At 32.9% G+C, this 21,528-nt stretch overlaps 2 protein-coding genes across 4 annotated transcripts in view; one reads left to right on the forward strand and one right to left on the reverse strand.

The window, feature by feature from the left end:
* The window catches only part of LOC135132499 (2-iminobutanoate/2-iminopropanoate deaminase-like), a 167,345-nt gene that overhangs the window by 29,573 nt on the left and 116,244 nt on the right, over window positions 1-21,528 (reverse strand). For all 3 annotated transcript variants that reach the window (XM_064060622.1, XM_064060621.1, XM_064060620.1), the window contains one exon: window positions 7,412-7,464. The gene's annotated coding sequence lies outside the window, so the exon portion shown is untranslated. The remainder of the gene's footprint in view (window positions 1-7,411; window positions 7,465-21,528) is intronic.
* Window positions 19,790-20,873, forward strand: LOC135131989 (protein charybde-like). The gene is made up of 3 exons (XM_064059886.1): window positions 19,790-19,945; window positions 20,060-20,402; window positions 20,457-20,873. Exons 1-3 carry the CDS (start codon window positions 19,900-19,902, stop codon window positions 20,539-20,541), a joined length of 474 nt encoding a protein of 157 aa, XP_063915956.1. The 5' UTR covers window positions 19,790-19,899; the 3' UTR covers window positions 20,542-20,873.

A 21,528-nucleotide genomic window follows, 5' to 3' on the forward strand; every position in this document is an offset into this window, starting at 1 on the left:
AAAAAATTAAGAGATGTAGATCTCGACGCGTGTTTATATTCATCCCGCAACATTTTCAAAATGTTAGGGTTAAAAATCATTTTTTTTAATTTCTGGAAAAACGGTTGGAGTTATTAAAGAAACGAGGTTGGAAGTGTGTTCTAGAGCTCGAAATCAACAAAAAAAATTGTATTTAATTAAGTTGCCAAAAGTTTTCGTAATTCTATAAACTACTTTTTTTCTCAATTTCCACAATTTTTCCCTCTATTTTGCCCATTTCCTATTTTTCTCTATTTAAATTCTTCTGTTTCCAGTCCCATCTCTTCATATCTATTTTTTTTACTTTTCCTTGTCCTTCTTTCCACTTCCACTTGTCCTTTTGGAGATCTCTTTCCTATTATCTCTCTATCTCTCTCATATCTCTCCCTTTTTCCTCTTTTATTCTTGTTTCTCCCTTCTCCCACCTCCTTAACACTTTTCTTCCATTCGTTTCCTCTATATCTTTCCCCATAGTTCTCTCTCTAGTTCTCCATTTTTGTCTCTCACTTTGGCCTTTTTGTTTCTCTTCTTCGCCTTTTCTTTTTTTTAGTTTATTTTCTCTCTCCGTCTAGGCTATTCTTTTTCCGTTTTCTTATATCTCATCTATAACCTGTTTTCTCTCTTCTTGTCGCCTTTTTCACTCTCTTTTCAATGCTCTTTCTATTTATCTTTTTCTTTCCGTCTCTGTCCTCCCTTTCCTTTTTCCATTTCACTTTTTCTCTCATTTTAATTCCTCTTTCTCCATTTTTCATTCTTCTTCCTTTGCCCTTCTAGCTTAGTCTCACTTTTTCTCTTCCAAAGGCTCTCTTTCTACTCTCCTACTGTCTCTATTACCACCATTATTTCCATTCTTCTCATCTCTCTACCCCCTTCATTCCCTCTTTTATTCCGTTTCTTTCTAGTTCTCGCTTTTTGTGTCTCACTTTGGCCTTTTCTCTTTTTTATGTTTATTCTCCCTCTCCATCTACGCTATTCTTTTTCCGTTTTTTAACTTGTGCTCTCTCTTTCCTTCTATCCTGTTCTCTATCTCTCATCTCTATCTGTTACCTGATTTCTCTCTTCTCGTCGCCTTTTCTCACTCTTTCTTCTATCCTCTTTCTATATCTTCCCTTCTCTTCGTCTCTCACATACTTTCACCTTCCCGTTCACTCCCCCTCTCCCTCTCCCTCTCTTTCTTTTTTCCATTTCGCTTTTTCTCTCATTTCGATTCTTCTTCCTCAATTTTTCCTACTGTCTCTATTACACTATTATTTCAATTCTTCTCGTCTTTCTTCCTTCCTCATCGCCTCTTTTATTCGCTTTGCTTCTAGTCCTCAACTTTTGTCTTTCACTTTGGTCTTATCCCCTTTCATTCATTTTTTCTCTCCCCATATTGCCTTCTGTCTCTTCTCTCGTCCTTTACCGTGTTCTTCCTATCTCTCTCTCCTAACGTATTACTCTTTCCCTTCTTTTATATCCTATTCTGCCCCTCTTCCCTATAACTTGTTTTCTCATTTCCCCTCGCCTTTGCGCGGTCTCTTCCCCCTCCTTTCTCGCTCCACTTCCGCCATTGTCTCTATCCCTCTACAATTTTCATTCTACTCATCCATGTTGCCACATCATTCCCTCTTATATCCTATTTCTCTTTAGTTTTCACTTTTTGTCTCCTACTTTGACGTCTTTTTTCCCTCCTTCGCCTCTTCTCCATTTTTTTTTCGTCTTTTCTCTCCACATCTTATCCCCCTCTCCCTCTCACTCTTCTATTTCCATCTTCCCCTTTCCCCTCCGTCTTCGCATATCTCCTCCTTGTCTTCTTCTCGCATTTAATTTTTCCCTTTCGCCTTTTCTCTTCCCTTTTGATTCTTCTCCCCTCATTTTGCCTTTTCAGCTCTCTTTCTATTTTTCTCCCGCGTCTAACTAGGTGTCTTTCTACTTCCCCTATTGTTTCTAAACTTCTATCATTTTCATTTTCCTCATCCCACTCCTTCCTTTATTCCTTCTTCTATTTCGTTTCTGTCTAGTTTTCACCTTTGGTTTCTCAGTTTGGCCTTTTTTCTCTCCCCTTCTACCTTATTCTATTTCCATTTTCTAGCTTCTTCTCTCATGTTGTCTATCTCTCACCAGTAACCTATTTTCTTTCTTCTTTCACTCTCTTCCATTCGTTTCTTCGTTCTTGATTATGCTTTCTCTACTTTGATTTATTTCGTCTTCTCGCTTTTTGTTTATCTCCAATCGCTATTTCCCACTTTTTCATTTCTTTCCCTACCTCGTTCCTTCTTCTATTCCGTTTCTCTCTAGTTCTCGCCTTTTGTTTCTCACTTTGGCCTTTTTACTTTTCATTCGTTTTTTCTCTTCCCATTTTGCCTTCTGTCTCTTCTATCCTATTCTATCCTTCTTCCCTCTGCCTTGTTTTCTATCTTGTTCTCGTCTTTTCTCACTCTCCCCCTCTTCCGTTCTCTTTCCACTGCCCCCATTGTCTCCATCATTTCCTTTTCTATTCCATTTCTCTTTAGTTTTCATCTTTTGCCTCTCCTCTCTCTAGAATTCTTTTTCTATATTTCCTATTGTCTCTGTCTTTCTTCTATTTTCATCTACCCATCTCCCATCCCTCTCCGTATTTTTCCCCTTTGTCTTCTTCTCGCATTTCCTTTTTCCTCTTCCTTTTGATTCTTCCCCCTCCATTTTACCTTTTCTACCCTCTCTCTTTTTCTCCCACGTCTAACTTGTTGTCTTTCTACTTCCCCTATTGTTTCTATACTACTACCACTTTCATTTTCCTCATCCCACTCCTTCCCTCATTCCCTCTTTTATTTCGTATCTCTCAAGATCTCACTTTTAGTTTTCACTTTGGCCTTTTTTCTCTCCCCTTAGGCTTTTCTCTTTCCCCTCTAGCCTTTTCTCTCTTTCCATGTACCTTATTCTATTTCCCTCTTCTAGATTCTTCTTTCTCTTTCCTTTTCTGCTGTTGTCTACCTCTAACCAGTTTTCTTTTTCTTTCTCTCTCTACCTCCCTTTCGTTTCTTCGTTCTTCATTATGCCTTCTCTATCTCTTCCTCAAGGCTGTTCTCTCTCTCTCTCGCCCGCCTCTAACTTGATTTCTTTCATCTCCTCGCTTTTTGTTTATCCCCATCGCCATTTCCCACTTTCTCATTTCTCTACCCCCATCATTCCCTTTTCTATTCCATTTCTTTTTAGTTTTCGCCTTCTGTTTCCTACTTTGGCTTCTTTTCTCCCTCCTTCGCCTCTTCTCCACTTCTTTCGTTTTTTCTTTCCCCACCTTAGCCTCCTTCTCACATTTCCTTTTTCCTCTTTTGCCTTTTCTGTTCCCTTTTGGTTCTTCTCCCTCCACTTTGCCTTTTCCGCTCTCTCTCTTTTTCTCTCGCGACTAACTTGTTTCTATGTCTCTACCATTTTCATTCTCCTCATTCCCTCTTCTATTTTGTTTCTCTCTAGTTGTCACCTTTTGTTTTTCACTTTGGCCTGTTTTCTCTTTCCTTCGGCATTTGTCTTTTTTTCGTTTCTTCTATCTCCCCTTCTATACTGTTATCTATCTCTCTCTAATATGTTTTCTTTCTTCTTCTCGCCTTTGCTCATTCAGTTTCTCTTTCATTCTCTTTCTGTCTCTCCTATCCTTTCCATCTCTCTCCCATTCTCACTTTTTCGTACTCTTTTCTTCTTACATCTAGTCCATTCGTGAACTTTTCGCATTTCCTTTTTCCCTTTCGCTCTCTCACGCGCCTGTAATTTGTTTCCTTTCGTTCCCTCGCTTTTTGTCTATCCCCTCTCGCCATTTTCCACTTTCTCACTTTTCCACTCTCTTTGTACCTCTATCCCTATACCAGTATCATTAACATTCTCCTCATTTCTCTCTTCATTCTCACTTCTAGTGTGTCTATCTCTGTGCCATTTTCGCTATTATTCTCTCTATTCTTCTTTCCGCACTGCTAGTTATCTCCCTTTCTCACTCTACTAGAAATTATTTTAGTAAGTACATTGAGACTGAATAAAAATATTGAAAATTATAAAAAATACTTCAAAGAACAATAAGAACAATAATTACTGTTTTTTCCCTCTTGGACTCAAAAATGGTAATTATGGATGGACTAGTAGACATATACAGGTGTCCCATAATTGTAACGTAATGTATTTATTAGTGTTTCAACAAGAAGTTCTACAGAAGTCCAATATAGAAAATTAGTACAGTAGATACATCAAAACAATACAAAAAAATAATAGAATCACTATTAAAAATAGACGAAAAATTAACGTGCTTACGCAGTGATCACATACCCGAAATTTTGGTCGACTAATTTGCGAATAATTACACACCATTTAACCAGCTGTGGTTGAATTTTAATAACTGGAACCAATAATTCAGGTGGTAGATAGTTTTTCTGCGAAATGTTGTTGGAGAGTAAGTTCTTATTAAAAGAAAAATGCCAAACATACTTTAAAGTGAAAATTTCATAAAAACAAGTTTTTAATTGGTGAAGATGTACTAAAAAAATTAAGGAGCATTGTTTCAAAAGTAATATGTACTAATAATGGTAATAGGAAATTTGAATGGGTTAATATTTGTATTGGAAAAAAATAAACCGGTCGTGAATTCTTAAACTCTTTTAATAAATAATCACGCGACGTAAAATCAGAATCCATAAATAAACAGGTGAAAAACGAAACTCCATTTTTATCTGTTTAATTAATTATTCATATGCACCTCATTTGTACATTTACCTCACTTGACAACTACTTTCTGTTCACGACGGCGTACTTTATCGCCGGCTACATTCTCATCCTTACGTCCTCCGCCATAAAGCCAACCCATTCCCATCCAGCAACCCGCTGCAACAAAATAGTGTGCCGCCGCACCGCCACTCATCTTAATCACCAAAAGAAACCGTCAACAAAAACACCACATCATTTCGCCTTAATAGTTTTAATTATGTATTGTTCACACAGTACAGTGACCTTCTCATCGAAAAGCTGAAAAAGTGGGATAGGTTAAGGATAATAATATCGCCGGTTGCTGACCCCGGCTCTATCAAACTGATAATTCCCTTTAAAAACCACACACGCCGGCGACGATTTTTCACAAAACGCTAGAAATTACACAAAGTGTGACAACTCGGCACAACACTTTCTAATTCCGTTTTTTTACCTCCAAGTTCGGTGTACGCAAGATATTGCGAAAGACCAGACGTGTTCCTGTTGACTTTTCAATGCACGGATCTTATTTGCTTATCCTCGCATTGTCCTTTCCGGTGCTATTAGTACTTTGGTCGTTTCGCAGCACGGGCAAATTAGCGCGAGTGTCAAACTATTTCTCCGGTTTTTACATAATTAAATTTTGAAAGTCCGTGAGTCATCTCACAAAATAGCTAATAATCCGCAGGTAGAGTTAATTTCGTTTCTTCTACTGCTTTTTTTCCTTGTGCTGCTGCCTCGAGGTAAAACAAATCGGTCGGAGTGGAAATTTCCACTGCACCTACCCACTCGAGCCGCACGATGAGGTGCACAGTGGCGCACCAAACACGACAAGAACAATCTTGTAATTTTACCAACTGCTACTTGTTTTTTTTTTCTTTGACCGTGCTACAAATATTACAATCAACCTAACTTTCGTTGCTGTTAGGTCCAACCCCTTGGAATCACGTCATACAATTTTCGTAGACGCAAAATAACACTCTGAGTACTTAGTTATCATTTATAAAAATGAAAAATCAAAGAGAACATAAAGCTGAACCCTGAAGCACTCCAGATGGAATTTTGTATGGTATTTGGGGCGTTAAAATTTCGCCTGAAACCCTAAATCCAGGTGTATTTGACCCTGCCTACGCCACTGTTCCCATCCATCTCTCTCCACATTTACCACGCTTTTTTTCCTCTTCCTCTCTCTCTCGGCGACTAGTTATCATCAATAAACTAAAACAACCACCTCTTCCCCGTCTTAATTACCATTATCACTCTAACCCAGAACCCATCAGAAAGCCATCCCAGCGGATAAACGTAAACACAATAGGTGAACTCGACATTCAATTCGCCTCTCGTTGCTTGTTGCTAGGACGTTTCCGAGCCGTTCTTTTTTGTTTGGTTGCCGTTCAATTTCCTACTCTTTCTTTTATGACTCATTTTCATGAACGTTTTCTTTTTTCTGGCTTTTTCGTTTGAATTTCTTTGGTGGCTTTCGTTGCTGCATGCCCTTGATCTGGGTCCTAATTGTGAAGAAGCGATTACTCTGCTTGAGTTGGCTGGTAATTTTCCACTAATCTTACCCACCTAGTTTTTTACCATGCGCTTTTATGGATGCTGATTTGGGAGTTTTTTATGGATTGTGATTATAATGATTAATTCTCGACAATAATGGGATAATAATTAGGTGTTTCTTTGCGGAAAAAAGAACGTGATGTAATAGTTGGCTTGTGTTGTACCAGGTGTAGGGAAAAAAGGTGGTGCTTTACTGACTGACCCAACAAATTAACTGTATGACGTCAGTCAAATGATGGAACGCCGTTGGTTTGATCCAGAAACCGTTCGACAAATTTTGTGGTGAAAATTGCCATGTAATGTATATTTTATAATAAAACACAAAATTCAGAGAAAATGCGGTCTAAATTTAGCACAAAATGCTACAGATAAGTCGTAAACCGAGCTGACAACAGTGCAATAAATTTTATTAAACCCTCTTCCAAGTCAAAAACAAATAGTCAACCGAAAAACCCTACACAGATCCAGCGCAAATTTGACTTTCCGGTTGGATCCAGTTTCTGTTTTTCTCAACCAGTAATTAATATTATCTTTATATTTCAGATATCATATTATTGATGATGTGATAAAAACGTCTCAAGTGTTTTTATTGTGCGAACGAGAAACTTGTGTCGAACAGATGCCCGAATTATTTGATAACGCTGTTTCATTAATATAGGTCATGTTGCTCGCTTTTCTAATGATATTCGCACATACATAAAATTTGTCAAATCGAAATTTATCTCCTGTTATCGTGGCAAGGTCAACGATGAGTAAATATGTATTTTATGTAAAATATTTGTTGGAAAAAAATCGAAAACAAATTTATTTTGTTTAGAGATTTTTGAGAGCGGTTGTGTAACGAGTAGAAATGCCAAAAGACTTTAAGATATTGGGGCTATAAATAGCGGTGAAAAATCGCGATAGCAAATACAATTAAAAGCTTTATCTAAATACATTTATATGTAAAACAATGATAATGTTTTACATGGATTACAAAATTTTGTACCAAACATCTTTATCGGAGTGACGTTCATGACCTTTATAACCGTGATAATGTGACAGATATCCGAAATCGAACCGGTTCTGAGAGTTCAGTTTACTATTTTGATTTCCGACAACGTCAAAAAAAAGAATTTATATACATATTTTTTTGAATAGTTCATAATACCTTGTCTTTTCGAAGAAGTTGGGAAGTTCAGCTCTGCTGGAATCCACAAAAACCTGAAAAATGAAAAACTTTGATTACATTACATTATCAACTTTCAAAAATCAATTAAACAAAAATGTCAATTTTGACCATATAATTAATGAAACAATAAAATAGCACTCTAAAAACGAATGAAAATCCTCAAATTTAGTTTGAAATGATATCTTCCAATCGTAAAAGAATACGTATTTTTTTAAAAAATTGTACACTAAATTTCATTTTTTTTTAAGACAAGACTTTGTAGCTTCAGATAAATGTTCAACTCTTAGAAGTTACGATTGGTTTCAAGATTACACAAGATCTACTAGTTTTTACCGAGTCATCCCCTCTAAAAACCCACTGACGTCATCTAAAAAATTATTTATTGAATATTTATTAATGAATGTGATTTAAAAGTTACTGAGCTTGGAATAATGTTTATTACTGATGGTAAAAGTAAAGCCATCAACTTAAACATTTTTCGAAATTTTTCAAAAAAATCTACTCAATAATCTCAGATACTATTTTTAAACCGATTTATATTTTTAGCTGTGACAGAAAAATTCTCTCATGTTGAAAACTCGGACATCTGCCGTTTTGATAATATAATACACCAAATAATAATTAAGGAACACTCTAAAAACCAAATTCAAAGCTTTTAAAACCTGTGAATGCAAACCCGATTATTGTATATCCTGAAATTTTATTTGAAGTGATATTTTCCAAGCACAAAAGAATACGTAAATATTCTAAAAATTCTACACTAAATTTCATTTTTTTTAACGCAAGATTTTGTAGCTTAAGATAAATGTTCAACTCTTAGAAGCTACGATTGCTTTCAAGATTACACAAGATCAACTCGTTTTTACCGAGTCATCCTCTCTAGAAAGCCAATGACGTCATCTGAAAAATTATTTATTGAATATTTATTAATGAATGTGATTTAAAAATTACTGAACTTGGAATAATGTTTATTACTGATGGTAAAAGTACAACCATCAACTTAAACATTTTTCGAAATTTTTCAAAAAAATCTACTCATTAATCTCAGATACTATTTTTAAACCGATTTATATTTTTAGCTGTGACAGAAAAATTCTCTCATATTGAAAACTCGGACATCTGCCGTTTTGATAATATAATAAACCAAATAATAATTAAAGAACACTCTAAAAACCAAATTCAGAGCTTTTAAAAGCTGTGAATGTAAATCCGGTTATTGTACATCCTGAAATTTTGTTTGAAGTGATTTTTTCCAAGCACAAAAGAATACGTAAATATTCTAAAAATTCTACACTAAATTTCATTTTTTTTAACGCAAGATTTTGTAGCTTAAGATAAATGTTCAACTCTTAGAAGCTACGATTGCTTTCAAGATTACACAAGATCAACTCGTTTTTACCGAGTCATCCTCTCTAGAAAGCCAATGACGTCATCTGAAAAATTATTTATTGAATATTTATTAATGAATGTGATTTAAAAATTACTGAACTTGGAATAATGTTTATTACTGATGGTAAAAGTACAACCATCAACTTAAACATTTTTCGAAATTTTTCAAAAAAATCTACTCATTAATCTCAGATACTATTTTTAAACTGATTTATATTTTTAGCTGTGACAGAAAAATTCTCTCATATTGAAAACTCGGACATCTGCCGTTTTGATAATATAATAAACCAAATAATAATTAAAGAACACTCTAAAAACCAAATTCAGAGCTTTTAAAAGCTGTGAATGTAAATCCGGTTATTGTACATCCTGAAATTTTGTTTGAAGTGATTTTTTCCAAGCACAAAAGAATACGTAAATATTCTAAAAATTCTACACTAAATTTCATTTTTTTTAACGCAAGATTTTGTAGCTTAAGATAAATGTTCAACTCTTAGAAGCTACGATTGCTTTCAAGATTACACAAGATCAACTCGTTTTTACCGAGTCATCCTCTCTAGAAAGCCAATGACGTCATCTGAAAAATTATTTATTGAATATTTATTAATGAATGTGATTTAAAAATTACTGAACTTGGAATAATGTTTATTACTGATGGTAAAAGTACAACCATCAACTTAAACATTTTTCGAAATTTTTCAAAAAAATCTACTCATTAATCTCAGATACTATTTTTAAACTGATTTATATTTTTAGCTGTGACAGAAAAATTCTCTCATATTGAAAACTCGGACATCTGCCGTTTTGATAATATAATAAACCAAATAATAATTAAAGAACACTCTAAAAACCAAATTCAGAGCTTTTAAAAGCTGTGAATGTAAATCCGGTTATTGTACATCCTGAAATTTTGTTTGAAGTGATTTTTTCCAAGTACAAAAGAATACGTAAATTTTCTAAAAATTCTACACTAAATTTCATTTTTTTTAACGCAAGATTTTGTAGCTCAAGATAAATGTTCAACTCTTAGAAATTACGATTGCTTTCAAGATTACACAAGATCAACTCGTTTTTATCGAGTCATCCCCTCTAAAAAGCCACTGACGTCATCTGAAAAATTATTTATTGAATATTTATTAATGAATGTGATTTAAAAATTACTGAACTTGGAATAATGTTTATTACTGATGGTCAAAGTAAAACCCACAACTTAAACATTTTTCGAAATTTTTCAAAAAAATCTACTCATTAATCTCAAATACTATTTTTAAACCGATTTATATTTTTAGCTGTGACAGAAAAATTCTCTCATGTTGAAAACTCGGACATCTGCCGTTTTGATAATATAATAAACCAAATAATAATTAAAGAACACTCTAAAAACCAAATTCAAAGCTTTGAAAAGCTGTGAATGTAAATCCGATTATTGTATATCCTGAAATTTTATTTGAAGTGATATTTTCCAAGCACAAAAGAATACGTAAATATTCTAAAAATTCTACACTAAATTTCATTTTTTTAACTCAAGATTTTGTAGCTCAAGATATATGTTCAACTCTTAGAAAATACGATTGCTTTCAAGATTACACAAGATCAACTCGTTTTTACCGAGTCATCCCCTCTAAAAAGCCAATGACGTCATCTGAAAAATTATTTATTGAATATTTATTAATGAATGTGATTTAAAATTACTGAACTTGGAATAATGTTTATTACTGATGGTAAAAGTAAAACCCACAACTTAAACATTTTTCGAAATTTTTCAAAAAAATCTACTCATTAATCTCAGATACTATTTTTAAACCGATTTATATTTTTAGCTGTGACAGAAAAAATCTCTCATGTTGAAAATTCGGACATCTGCCGTTTTGATAATATAATAAACCAAATAATAATTAAAGAACACTCTAAAAACCAAATTCAGAGCTTTTAAAAGCTGTGAATGTAAATCCGGTTATTGTACATCCTGAAATTTTGTTTGAAGTAATTTTTTCCAAGTACAAAAGAATACGTAAATTTTCTAAAAATTCTACACTAAATTTCATTTTTTTTAACGCAAGATTTTGTAGCTCAAGTAAATGTTCAACTCTTAGAAATTACGATTGCTTTCAAGATTACACAAGATCAACTCGTTTTTATCGAGTCATCCCCTCTAAAAAGCCACTGACGTCATCTGAAAAATTATTTATTGAATATTTATTAATGAATGTGATTTAAAAATTACTGAACTTGGAATAATGTTTATTACTGATGGTCAAAGTAAAACCCACAACTTAAACATTTTTCGAAATTTTTCAAAAAAATCTACTCATTAATCTCAAATACTATTTTTAAACCGATTTATATTTTTAGCTGTGACAGAAAAATTCTCTCATGTTGAAAACTCGGACATCTGCCGTTTTGATAATATAATAAACCAAATAATAATTAAAGAACACTCTAAAAACCAAATTCAAAGCTTTGAAAAGCTGTGAATGTAAATCCGATTATTGTATATCCTGAAATTTTATTTGAAGTGATATTTTCCAAGCACAAAAGAATACGTAAATATTCTAAAAATTCTACACTAAATTTCATTTTTTTAACTCAAGATTTTGTAGCTCAAGATATATGTTCAACTCTTAGAAAATACGATTGCTTTCAAGATTACACAAGATCAACTCGTTTTTACCGAGTCATCCCCTCTAAAAAGCCAATGACGTCATCTGAAAAATTATTTATTGAATATTTATTAATGAATGTGATTTAAAATTACTGAACTTGGAATAATGTTTATTACTGATGGTAAAAGTAAAACCCACAACTTAAACATTTTTCGAAATTTTTCAAAAAAATCTACTCATTAATCTCAGATACTATTTTTAAACCGATTTATATTTTTAGCTGTGACAGAAAAAATCTCTCATGTTGAAAATTCGGACATCTGCCGTTTTGATAATATAATAAACCAAATAATAAATAAAGAACACTCTAAACACCAAATTCAAAGCTTTGAAAAGCTGTGAATGTAAATCCGGTTATTGTACATCCTGAAATTTTGTTTGAAGTGATTTTTTCCAAGCACAAAAGAATACGTAAATATTCTAAAAATTCTACACTAAATTTCATTTTTTTTAACGCAAGATTTTGTAGCTCAAGATAAATGTTCAACTCTTAGAAGCTACGATTGCTTTCAAGATTACACAAGATCAACTCGTTTTTACCGAGTCATCCCCTCTAAAAAGCCAATGACGTCATCTGAAAAATTATTTATTGAATATTTATTAATGAATGTAATTTAAAAATTACTGAACTTGGAATAATGTTTATTACTGATGGTAAAAGTAAAACCCACAACTTAAACATTTTTCGAAATTTTTCAAGAAAATCTACTCATTAATCTCAGATACTATTTTTAAACCGATTTATATTTTTAGCTGTGACAGAAAAAATCTCTCATGTTGAAAACTCGGACATCTGCCGTTTTGATAATATAATAAACCAAATAATAAATAAAGAACACTCTAAACACCAAATTCAAAGCTTTGAAAAGCTGTGAATGTAAATCCGATTATTGTACATCCTGAAATTTTGTTTGAAGTGATTTTTTCCAAGCACAAAAGAATACGTAAATATTCTAAACATTCTACACTAAATTTCATTTTTTTTAACGCAAGATTTTGTAGCTCAAGATAAATGTTCAACTCTTAGAAATTACGATTGCTTTCAAGATTACACAAGATCAACTCGTTTTTACCGAGTCATCCCCTCTAAAAAGCCAATGACGTCATCTGAAAAACTATTTATTGAATATTTATTAATGAATGTGATTTAAAAGTTACTGAACTTGGAATAATGTTTATTACTGATGGTAAAAGTAAAACCATGAACTTAAACATTTTTCGAAATTTTTCAAAAAAATTACTCATTAATCTCAAATACTATTTTTAAACTGATTTATACTTTTAGCTGTGACAGAAAAATTCTCTCATGTTGAAAACTCGGACATCTGCCGTTTTGATAATATAATAAACCAAATAATAATTAAAGAACACTCTAAAAACCAAATTCAAATCTTTGAAAAGCTGTGAATGTAAATCCGATTATTGTACATCCTGAAATTTTGTTTGAAGTGATTTTTTCCAAGTACAAAAGAATACGTAAATATTCTAAAAATTCTACACTAAATTTCATTTTTTTTAACGCAAGATTTTGTAGCTCAAGATAAATGTTCAACTCTTAGAAATTACGATTGCTTTCAAGATTACACAAGATCAACTCGTTTTTACCGTGTCATCCCCTCTAAAAAGCCAATGACGTCATCTAAAAAATTATTTATTGAATATTTATTAATGAATGTGATTTAAAAATTACTGAACTTGGAATAATGTTTATTACTGATGGTAAAAGTACAACCATCAACTTCAACATTTTTTGAAATTTTTCAAAAAAATCTACTCATTAATCTCAAATACTATTTTTAAACCGATTTATATTTTTACCTGTGACAGAAAAATTCTCTCATGATGAAAACTGAGACATCTGCCGTTTTGATAATGTAATAAACCAAATAATAATTAAAGAACACTCTAAAAACCAAATTCAAACTTTTAAAAAGCTGTGAATGTAAATCCGATTATTGTATATCCTGAAATTTTGTTTGAAGTGATATTTTCCAAGCACAAAAGAATAAGTAAATATTCTAAAAATTCTACACTAAATTTCATTTTTTTTTTGCGCAAGATTTTGTAGCTCAAGATAAATGTTCAACTCTTAGAAATTACGATTGCTTTCAAGATTACACAAGATCAACTCGTTTTTACCGAGTCATCCCCTCTAAAAAACCAATGACGTCATCTGAAATTTATTGAATCTTTATTAATAAATGTGATTTCAAAATTACTGAACTTGGAATAAGGTCTGTTGCTGATGGTAAAAGTAGAACCATCTACTTAACATTTTTCTTTAAAAAAATCTTCAACTCTTATAGTATTAAATTTGTTTTAATAATTACACAATATTAACTCATTTTACTGAATCACCCCTCTACGAAGTCAGTGACGTACCTAACCTTAAAAAATCATTGCTTAAATATTTACTGATGAACGTGACTTCAAAATAACTAAACTTGGTCTAGAGTCTATTACTGGTACAGAACAGTCAAAAAGTTGCAAAATCTCAGAAATATCTCATTCTTTTCTCAGATCTTATCTTTAACCTGAATTATATTTTTACATGTGACATAAAAATCCACTCATGTCGGAAACCCGGACATCTGCCGGTTAAAAGAAACGGTTTTTGCACAATACCGACCCCAAACCGCACGATTTCCCCTTTGCTCATCATTTCCGCAATTCCATAAAGTATTAACCGAATTTTCCCTCTTTCGATATGACGAAACCGAAAATTGTGCAACTTTTATCTCGCTTTGTGATATATCCATTTAATTAAATTAAGGTGTGATAGTGATAAGCTCGACCAACCAACCAACACCGAGCCGAGCAGTCTACAATATTAACCCCACTCTGAGCAGTACCTTCTGGTGCCGCACTGTCTAGCAACAAAGCTAACCTTGGAACGTTTGTTCACCACCACGTCACCTTATTGCATCATGTAATAACAAGAATTAACGTATTTTGCCCGTAATTAATCAGGTTGGAGCGAATTCGCAGAAAAATTGCAAGCTATAGAGTGCACGCAGCTGTACTTTCAAGAAAAAAGAAAAGAAAAAAAGATAATAATAATTATAGTCGGAATCATGTGGGGGCTAGTGTGACAACGTTGGCGGCCCTGAGTCACACTTCGAAATGCAAAAATCCATTTTCTTATCACACCAAAGAAAAGCGTGGTGAAATTGTCACGTGACGTCAAGAAAATGGGCGACATTTTGCCCGTTTTCATGTGTTGACAAGGCTTGTTGCTAAGTGCACCGTTGCAAGTATTCCTTGTGTACAAAAAGTGACGTAAATGTAGGTCGTGCTCATGGCTTACTCAGAGTATATTTTTTTCGCACGTCAAAACTTGTTTGGACAGGTTAATCACGGGGTGGAAATGTCAGTTTTGTCGAGTGGTTAAAACCCACTTCGGTTGTTTGGAGTGAATCATTTCGGCTGATTTTATTTACAGATTGGTTTCTTATCGAAGACGTCACACGAATTTTCATCTTCTTATGACCATAAATAATACATTTATCGCTTGGTATGGTATTGTTATAAACAAAACTGTTTTTTAATTTTAATGGCGAAAATGTTGATGATAAGAGTAATGGCCTTTTGAATTCGTGGCGATTGACTATGTGGAAAGGTATGCAATTGTGGCGATAATGGGCGATGGTTGAAATGGGCAGTCGAGCGGGCTGTGATAAATTGGCAGAACAAAAATTTAACGGATTACATATTTTTGCTTGGTTTTTATTTTTGATTAAGATAAAAATCACAAAACGAACAATTAATATTAAAAAATTCCTGTTTTTTAAACCATTTTCCAGTGAACTTTTTTTTTTAAATCACAACAGAAAAACTTGATAACATGAAAATTGAATCGATCGTAGCTGGACACTTTTTTTTTTGACACCGTTTACACTAGGATTTTAAATAAAAATATTACTAAAATGTATAAGATGCTTCAAAAGAATAGAAATAAAAAAATGCCTCTTCCACTACCGTTCTATCTTTGAACATTTTTACTGTAATCGAATTCATCAGGGGTACCAATTTGCATAAAAATATTAAGTCTCATATTCATTAATTCTTGTTTTTTAAAACATTTTTCCAATACTTGTTAAGAATCATGTTGAATAAAATCTTTTTTTAAAAAAATCGCAACAGAAAAACTTGACAACATAAAAATTCAATCAATTATACCTGGACATTTTTTTTATTTTGACAGCGTTTACACTAGGATTTTAAACAAAAAAGCACTAAAATGTATAAGATGCTTCAAAAGAGTAGAGTCTAAAAAAACACTTCTACTACTTAATCTCTTTGAGCATTTTTTACTGTAACCGAATTCATCATCAGTACCAACTTACGAAAAAAAATTATTCAGTTTCAAAGTATCATATTAAAAAATTCCTGTTTTTTAAACCATTTTCCAGTGAACTTTTTTTTTAAATCACAACAGAAAAACTTCATAACATGAAAATTGAATCGACCGTAGCTGGACACTTTTTTTTTTGACACCGTTTACACTAGGATTTTAAATAAAAATATTACTAAAATGTATAAGATGCTTCAAAAGAATAGAAATAAAACAATGCCTTTTCCACTACCGTACTTTCTTTGAACATTTTTACTGTAATCGAATTCATCAGGGGTACCAACTTACGTAAAAATATTATTTTAGTTTTAAAGCCTCATATTGATAAATTCTTGTTTTTTTAAACCATTTTTCCAATACTTGTTCAGAATCATGTTGAATAAAATCCTTTTTTTTTTTTTTTTTTAAATCACCACAGGAAAACTTGACAACATAAAAATTCAATCAAATATAGCCAGATATTTTTCTTATTTTGACAGCGGTTACACTAGGATTTTAAAGAAAAAAGCACTGAAATGTAAAAGATGCTTCAAAAGAATAGAATACTTCTACAACTTAACCTCTTTGAACATTTTTTACTGTAACCGAATTCAAGAGTACCAACTTACGAAAAAATATTACTTAGTTTCAAAGTATCATATTAAAAAATTCCTGTTTTTTAAATCATTTTCCAGTAAACATTTTTTTTAAATCACAACAGACAAACCTGATAACATGAAAATTGAATCGATCATAGCTGGACACTTTTCTTTTTGACACCGTTTACACTAGCATTTTTAAAAAAAAATTTACTAAAATGTATAAGACGCTTCAAAAGAATAGAAATAAAAAAATGCCTCTTCCCCTACCGTACTATCTTTGAACATTTTTACTGTAATCGAATTCATCAGGGGTACCAACTTACGTAAAAATATTATTTTAGTTTTAAAGCCTCATATTGATAAATTCTTGTTTTTTAAACCATTTTTCCAATACTTGTTCAGAATCATGTTGAATAAAATCTTTTTTTTTTAAATCACAACAGGAAAACTTGACAACATAAAAATTCAATCAAATATAGCCAGACATTTTTCTTATTTTGGCAGCGGTTACACTTGTATTTAAAAAAAAAAGCACTGAAATGTATAAGATGCTTTAAAAAAATAGAGTCTAAAAAAACACTTCTACTACTTAATCTGTTTGAGCATTTTTTACTGTAACCGAATTCGTCAACAGTACCAACTTACGAAAAAAAAATATTCACTTTCAAAATATCATATTAAAAAATTCCTGTTTTTTAAACCATTTTCCAGTAAACATTTTTGTTTTTAAATCACAACAGATAAACTTGATAACATGAAAATTGAATCGATCATAGCTGGACACTTTTCTTTTTGACACCGTTTACACTAGGATTTTAAATAAAAAAATACCAAAATGTATACGATTCTTCAAAAGAATAGAATTTAAAAAAAATGCCTCTTCTACTACCGTACTAACTTTCACCATTTTTACCGTAATCGAATTCATTAGGCGTACCAACTTACGAAAAAAAAAATATTTTAGTTTCAAAGTATCATATTCATAATTTCCTGTTTTTTAAACCATTTTTCCAATGCTTGTTCAGAGTCATGTTAAATAAAATCTTTAAAAAAAAAATACAAAAGAAAAACTTGACAACATAGCCCGACATTTGTCTTATTTTGACAGCGTTTACACTAGGATTTTAAACAAAAAAGCACTGAAATGTATTAGATGCTTCAAAAGAATAGAATCTAAAAAACCACTTCTACTACTTAATCTATTTGAACATTTTTTACTGTTACCGAATTCGTCAAGGGTACCAACTTACGAAAAACTATTACTTAGTTTCAAAATATCATATTAAAAAATTCCTATTTTTTAACCATTTTCCAGTGCTTGGTCAGAATCATGTGTGCATTATTTTGGACAAAATATTTCTCAAAAAACCACAAAAGAAAAACTTGACAACATAAAAATTGAATCGAGTTTATCTGGACACTTCTCTTTTTGACACCGTTTACACTAGGATTTTAAATAAAAAATTACCAAAATGTATACGATTCTTCAAAAGAATAGACTTTTCCATAATCGAATTTATCAGAAGTACCAACTAACTTACGAAAAAAAAATATTTCAGTTTCAAAGTATCATATTCATAATTTCCTGTTTTTCTAAACCATTTTACCAATCCTTGTTCAGAGTCATGTTAAATAAAATCTTTTTTCAAAAAAATTACAAAAGAAAAACTTGACAACATAAAAGTTCTTATTTTGACAGCGTTTACACTTGGATTTTAAACAAAAAAGCACTAAAATTTATAAGATGCTTCAAAAGAATAGAATCTAAAAAACACTTCTACTACTTAATCACTTTGAACATTTTTTACTGTAAACGAATTCATCAAGAGTACCAACCTACGAAAAAATATTACTTAGTTTCAAAGTATCATATTAAAAAAATTCTGTTTTTTAAACGATTTTCCAGTGCTTGTTCAGAATTATGTGTGCATTATTTTGGACAAAATCTTTTTTAAAAAATCACAAAAGGAAAACTTTACAACAAAAAAATTAAGTGTTTCAAAAGAATAGAATCTAAAAAATGCATCTACTATTTACTACATTTGAACATTTTTTATTGTAATCGAACTCATCAGGTGTACCAACTTACGAAATAGGATTACTAAGTTTCAAAGTGTCAAATTCAAAAAAAGTTTTTTAAATAATTTCTCCAACGCTTGTTGAAATTCATATACATTATTTCGCATGAAAGCTTAAAAAAATCACAAAAAAGAAACTTTGACAATATAAAAACTGAATTAATTATGTTGGATACAAAAAGAATTCAGATGTATAAACGAGGATTAAAACAAAATGTCGAAAAAATTGCTAAAAATAATGAAAAATAGTATCATATTTTATATCCTTTTGGCGATATTAGTTAAAAATGGCGTGTGCGTTATTCTAAACACAATTCCCCTAAAAAAATCACAAAGAAAAACTTGGCTAAGAAGTTCCGGGTTCTAGGAACTTTATTTTAACTACTAGTGTTTCATTCCACTAAGTAGCATTTATTTTCACAGCTGATTTCAAAGGTTAATTTTTACTAACAGATGTTAAAACTTTGTGGAATATAAATCTAAAGAAATATAATAAACATTGCTCATAAATACCAGGGTACTAAGAATTTCGCCTATTATTTATATCATCTAATCACCACTTACCGTTATTGACAGAAAATACACAAACGTATATTTTTAACACCAACAAGTATTTGAAACAATTTTTCGAAAAAAAAGAATTTCAACAATGAGCGACTAAAATTGGCCTGGATGACGCAACAAAGTATGAGATGACGTCAGCCATCTTTTGTAGGGTATGAATAAACACGGTTATCTTAAACTAGATCAAAAAATTCGTAATCAATTCAGAGATTAAAACAGATAATTAGAAGAGGGAGACCCACGTTTCCAGATTCTAGAAGAATATTTAAAAAAATGCGTCCCGATGTCGCCAAATCAAAAAACAAACACAAATAAAAGCAAAGCTGACGCAAATTATTAAAAAAAAATGTATACAGAAGCCGCAATTCGATAACGAAAAACCTGAAGGTTAAAAAACATTTTTTCGCGAAAAAGTCGTAAAACGGTCACCTTTGTCGCTAAAAAATTTCATTTTAAAAATACGTGCATTTCTCCCTCAACCGCGCTAAAAGTTGTGCAATTTTCCGAGTCATCAGTCACCCGTTTCTCCATTGACGCTATCGGGCGATCTCAGGTAGCGCTCGTTACGCAACTCGGTCCGAATTTTCATCTCGGGGGGCAGCCCGCCGCCCCCGGCCGCCACCACCGAAACCGTGCGCCTTACATCACGTAGGCCGCGCCGGCGAAAATCGCCGATTATCCTCGCCGCGTGGAAGGGGGGGACTTAAGTTATATAAATACCGGCACAGCTGATCTCTGATAGTAGGCCGAATCAGTGTTGGTGTAAATGGAACAGTCGTCCTGACAGCCCGAACCGGCGACCGGCTTTTTGAGACTTTTCCGAAAACTGTGATACAAGATGGAAATTTTGGGCTTCACGAACCAGTTCAACAACAACATCGGCGGTAAGTAAGCCGGCCGAAACGCTGACCCCCGGTGACCTCCGGCGCTCCTAGCAACAGAGTTTCACTTCACCTCGCTTTCTTTTTTCGCCGTTTCCATCTTTCTTCTTTTTTCAGAAAGCGAAGTCGTGCTCGACTCGGAAGCCCTGGCCGTGGAGGCGCTGTCCAAGCGCTTCGCGGAGGAGCTGAAGAAGGCCAAGAGGGCGCACTTCGCCTCCGGGGAGGTGTTGCTGCCCACGGATTTAACCAAAGCTCTGGCTGAAGACGTCTTCGCCATGGCCGAAGCCGAGCTGTGCGGCCTCAAGGGCTGCACGATCTTCATCAACTTCGAGAGCGGGGAGGAGCGGCGTAGGCTCAGCGTGGTGGACTGCGACCCGCTGACTCCTTCGACTTTCGAGTTGTATTTGACACTTAGGCAGAGTACAAACGGTTGGAACCACTTCCTACCGCGATTTTTGAAGTAAGTACTGTTTGCGAAATTTTTGACTAAATACTAACCATGGTGTTGTTGCAGAAAAATGACGCGCGGTGGTACCGTGATGATTTCCTCCGAGTACAGCATCCGGAAAAAGAAGCTGTACCGATCGTACGACGAATAGTTCTCGAAAGACTGATTTTGCAAGTATTTGCAAACGATCCAACGTTTTGTTGAACGATTGTTTTTTCTCATTGTGATATTAGGTGCGATACGACGACCGAGAAGCCGATTTTTTCTGATCTGAACAGTATTGGGCTTCTCAGTCGAAGATCTAGATGATCTCATTCGAACTTGTACAGTCTCGACTAAAGTTTAGGCTAGTTTGTCTGTTGAGTGTAGATTTTATTTTTTTCCTCTCTACAACTAAAATGTGATAGTACTTGTGTACACAGCTTTTTTATATTGTATCACGTTATAGAATGTTTACTATTGAGAATACAAAATATGAAGAAACTTGGCACTTTTATTTATTACTTGCATTTAATTGTATCGCGTTATAAAATGTTTACTATGCGAAGAAAGTTGGCGAGTTCTTGGAAAACACCGCACTAAAAATATATTTGACACCGAAGGGATAACTCGACGCGATTTGTTCAACCCGAATAAAAATAAATAGTTTTATGTACCGAGTGGGCTTTGAAAAAAAAATATGTCAGCGCCAACTTCCTCGTTTTATCTGCTGAAGCATTTCCACGTCATTTACATAATAATAAAACGGATACAAGTATGGAAGAAATCACAGTTTGATCTAAACCATCAAAACATGGCTGTTTTTACTTCATGGTCATCATCGGAACGTCAGTTCGAGAGTCCGTATATTCTTTCTGCCAAAAACAAATATAGATACAGGATGTCACGAACACACTAAATCACGATAATTAATTATCTTATAAAATTTAAACATTAAAACATAATAAACTGGCTTACAAATTAGTGTCGTGATGAAAAGAATTATTTGCGGATTGTGTGATTTGTTGTTGGTTGCTTCTCTGGTGTGCAAAGGTTTATTATTAAAACATGCAAATCAAAATTGAAATCATTATATTCTTATATGTAAATCGGAGTTGACACCTATTATTTAGAACACGTTTGTGCCGCTGAATGGTCT

The sequence above is a fragment of the Zophobas morio genome, unplaced genomic scaffold, assembly GCF_036711695.1.
Source record: "Zophobas morio isolate AGI-343-1 ecotype UQ-CSIRO unplaced genomic scaffold, CSIRO_AGI_Zmor_V1 ptg000021l, whole genome shotgun sequence".
NCBI classification, from domain to species: domain Eukaryota; kingdom Metazoa; phylum Arthropoda; class Insecta; order Coleoptera; family Tenebrionidae; genus Zophobas; species Zophobas morio.

What these genes read in the sequence shown, in the direction of transcription:
- LOC135131989 (XM_064059886.1), top strand. Translation starts at nt 19,900, where the DNA reads ATGGAAATTTTGGGCTTCACGAACCAGTTCAACAACAACATCGGCG. An exon ending in GTTCAACAACAACATCGGCG is followed by an intron (nt 19,946 to 20,059) that starts GTAAGTAAGCCG and finishes TTCTTTTTTCAG; the next exon opens with AAAGCGAAGTCGTGCTCGAC. An exon ending in TTCCTACCGCGATTTTTGAA is followed by an intron (nt 20,403 to 20,456) that starts GTAAGTACTGTT and finishes GTGTTGTTGCAG; the next exon opens with AAAAATGACGCGCGGTGGTA.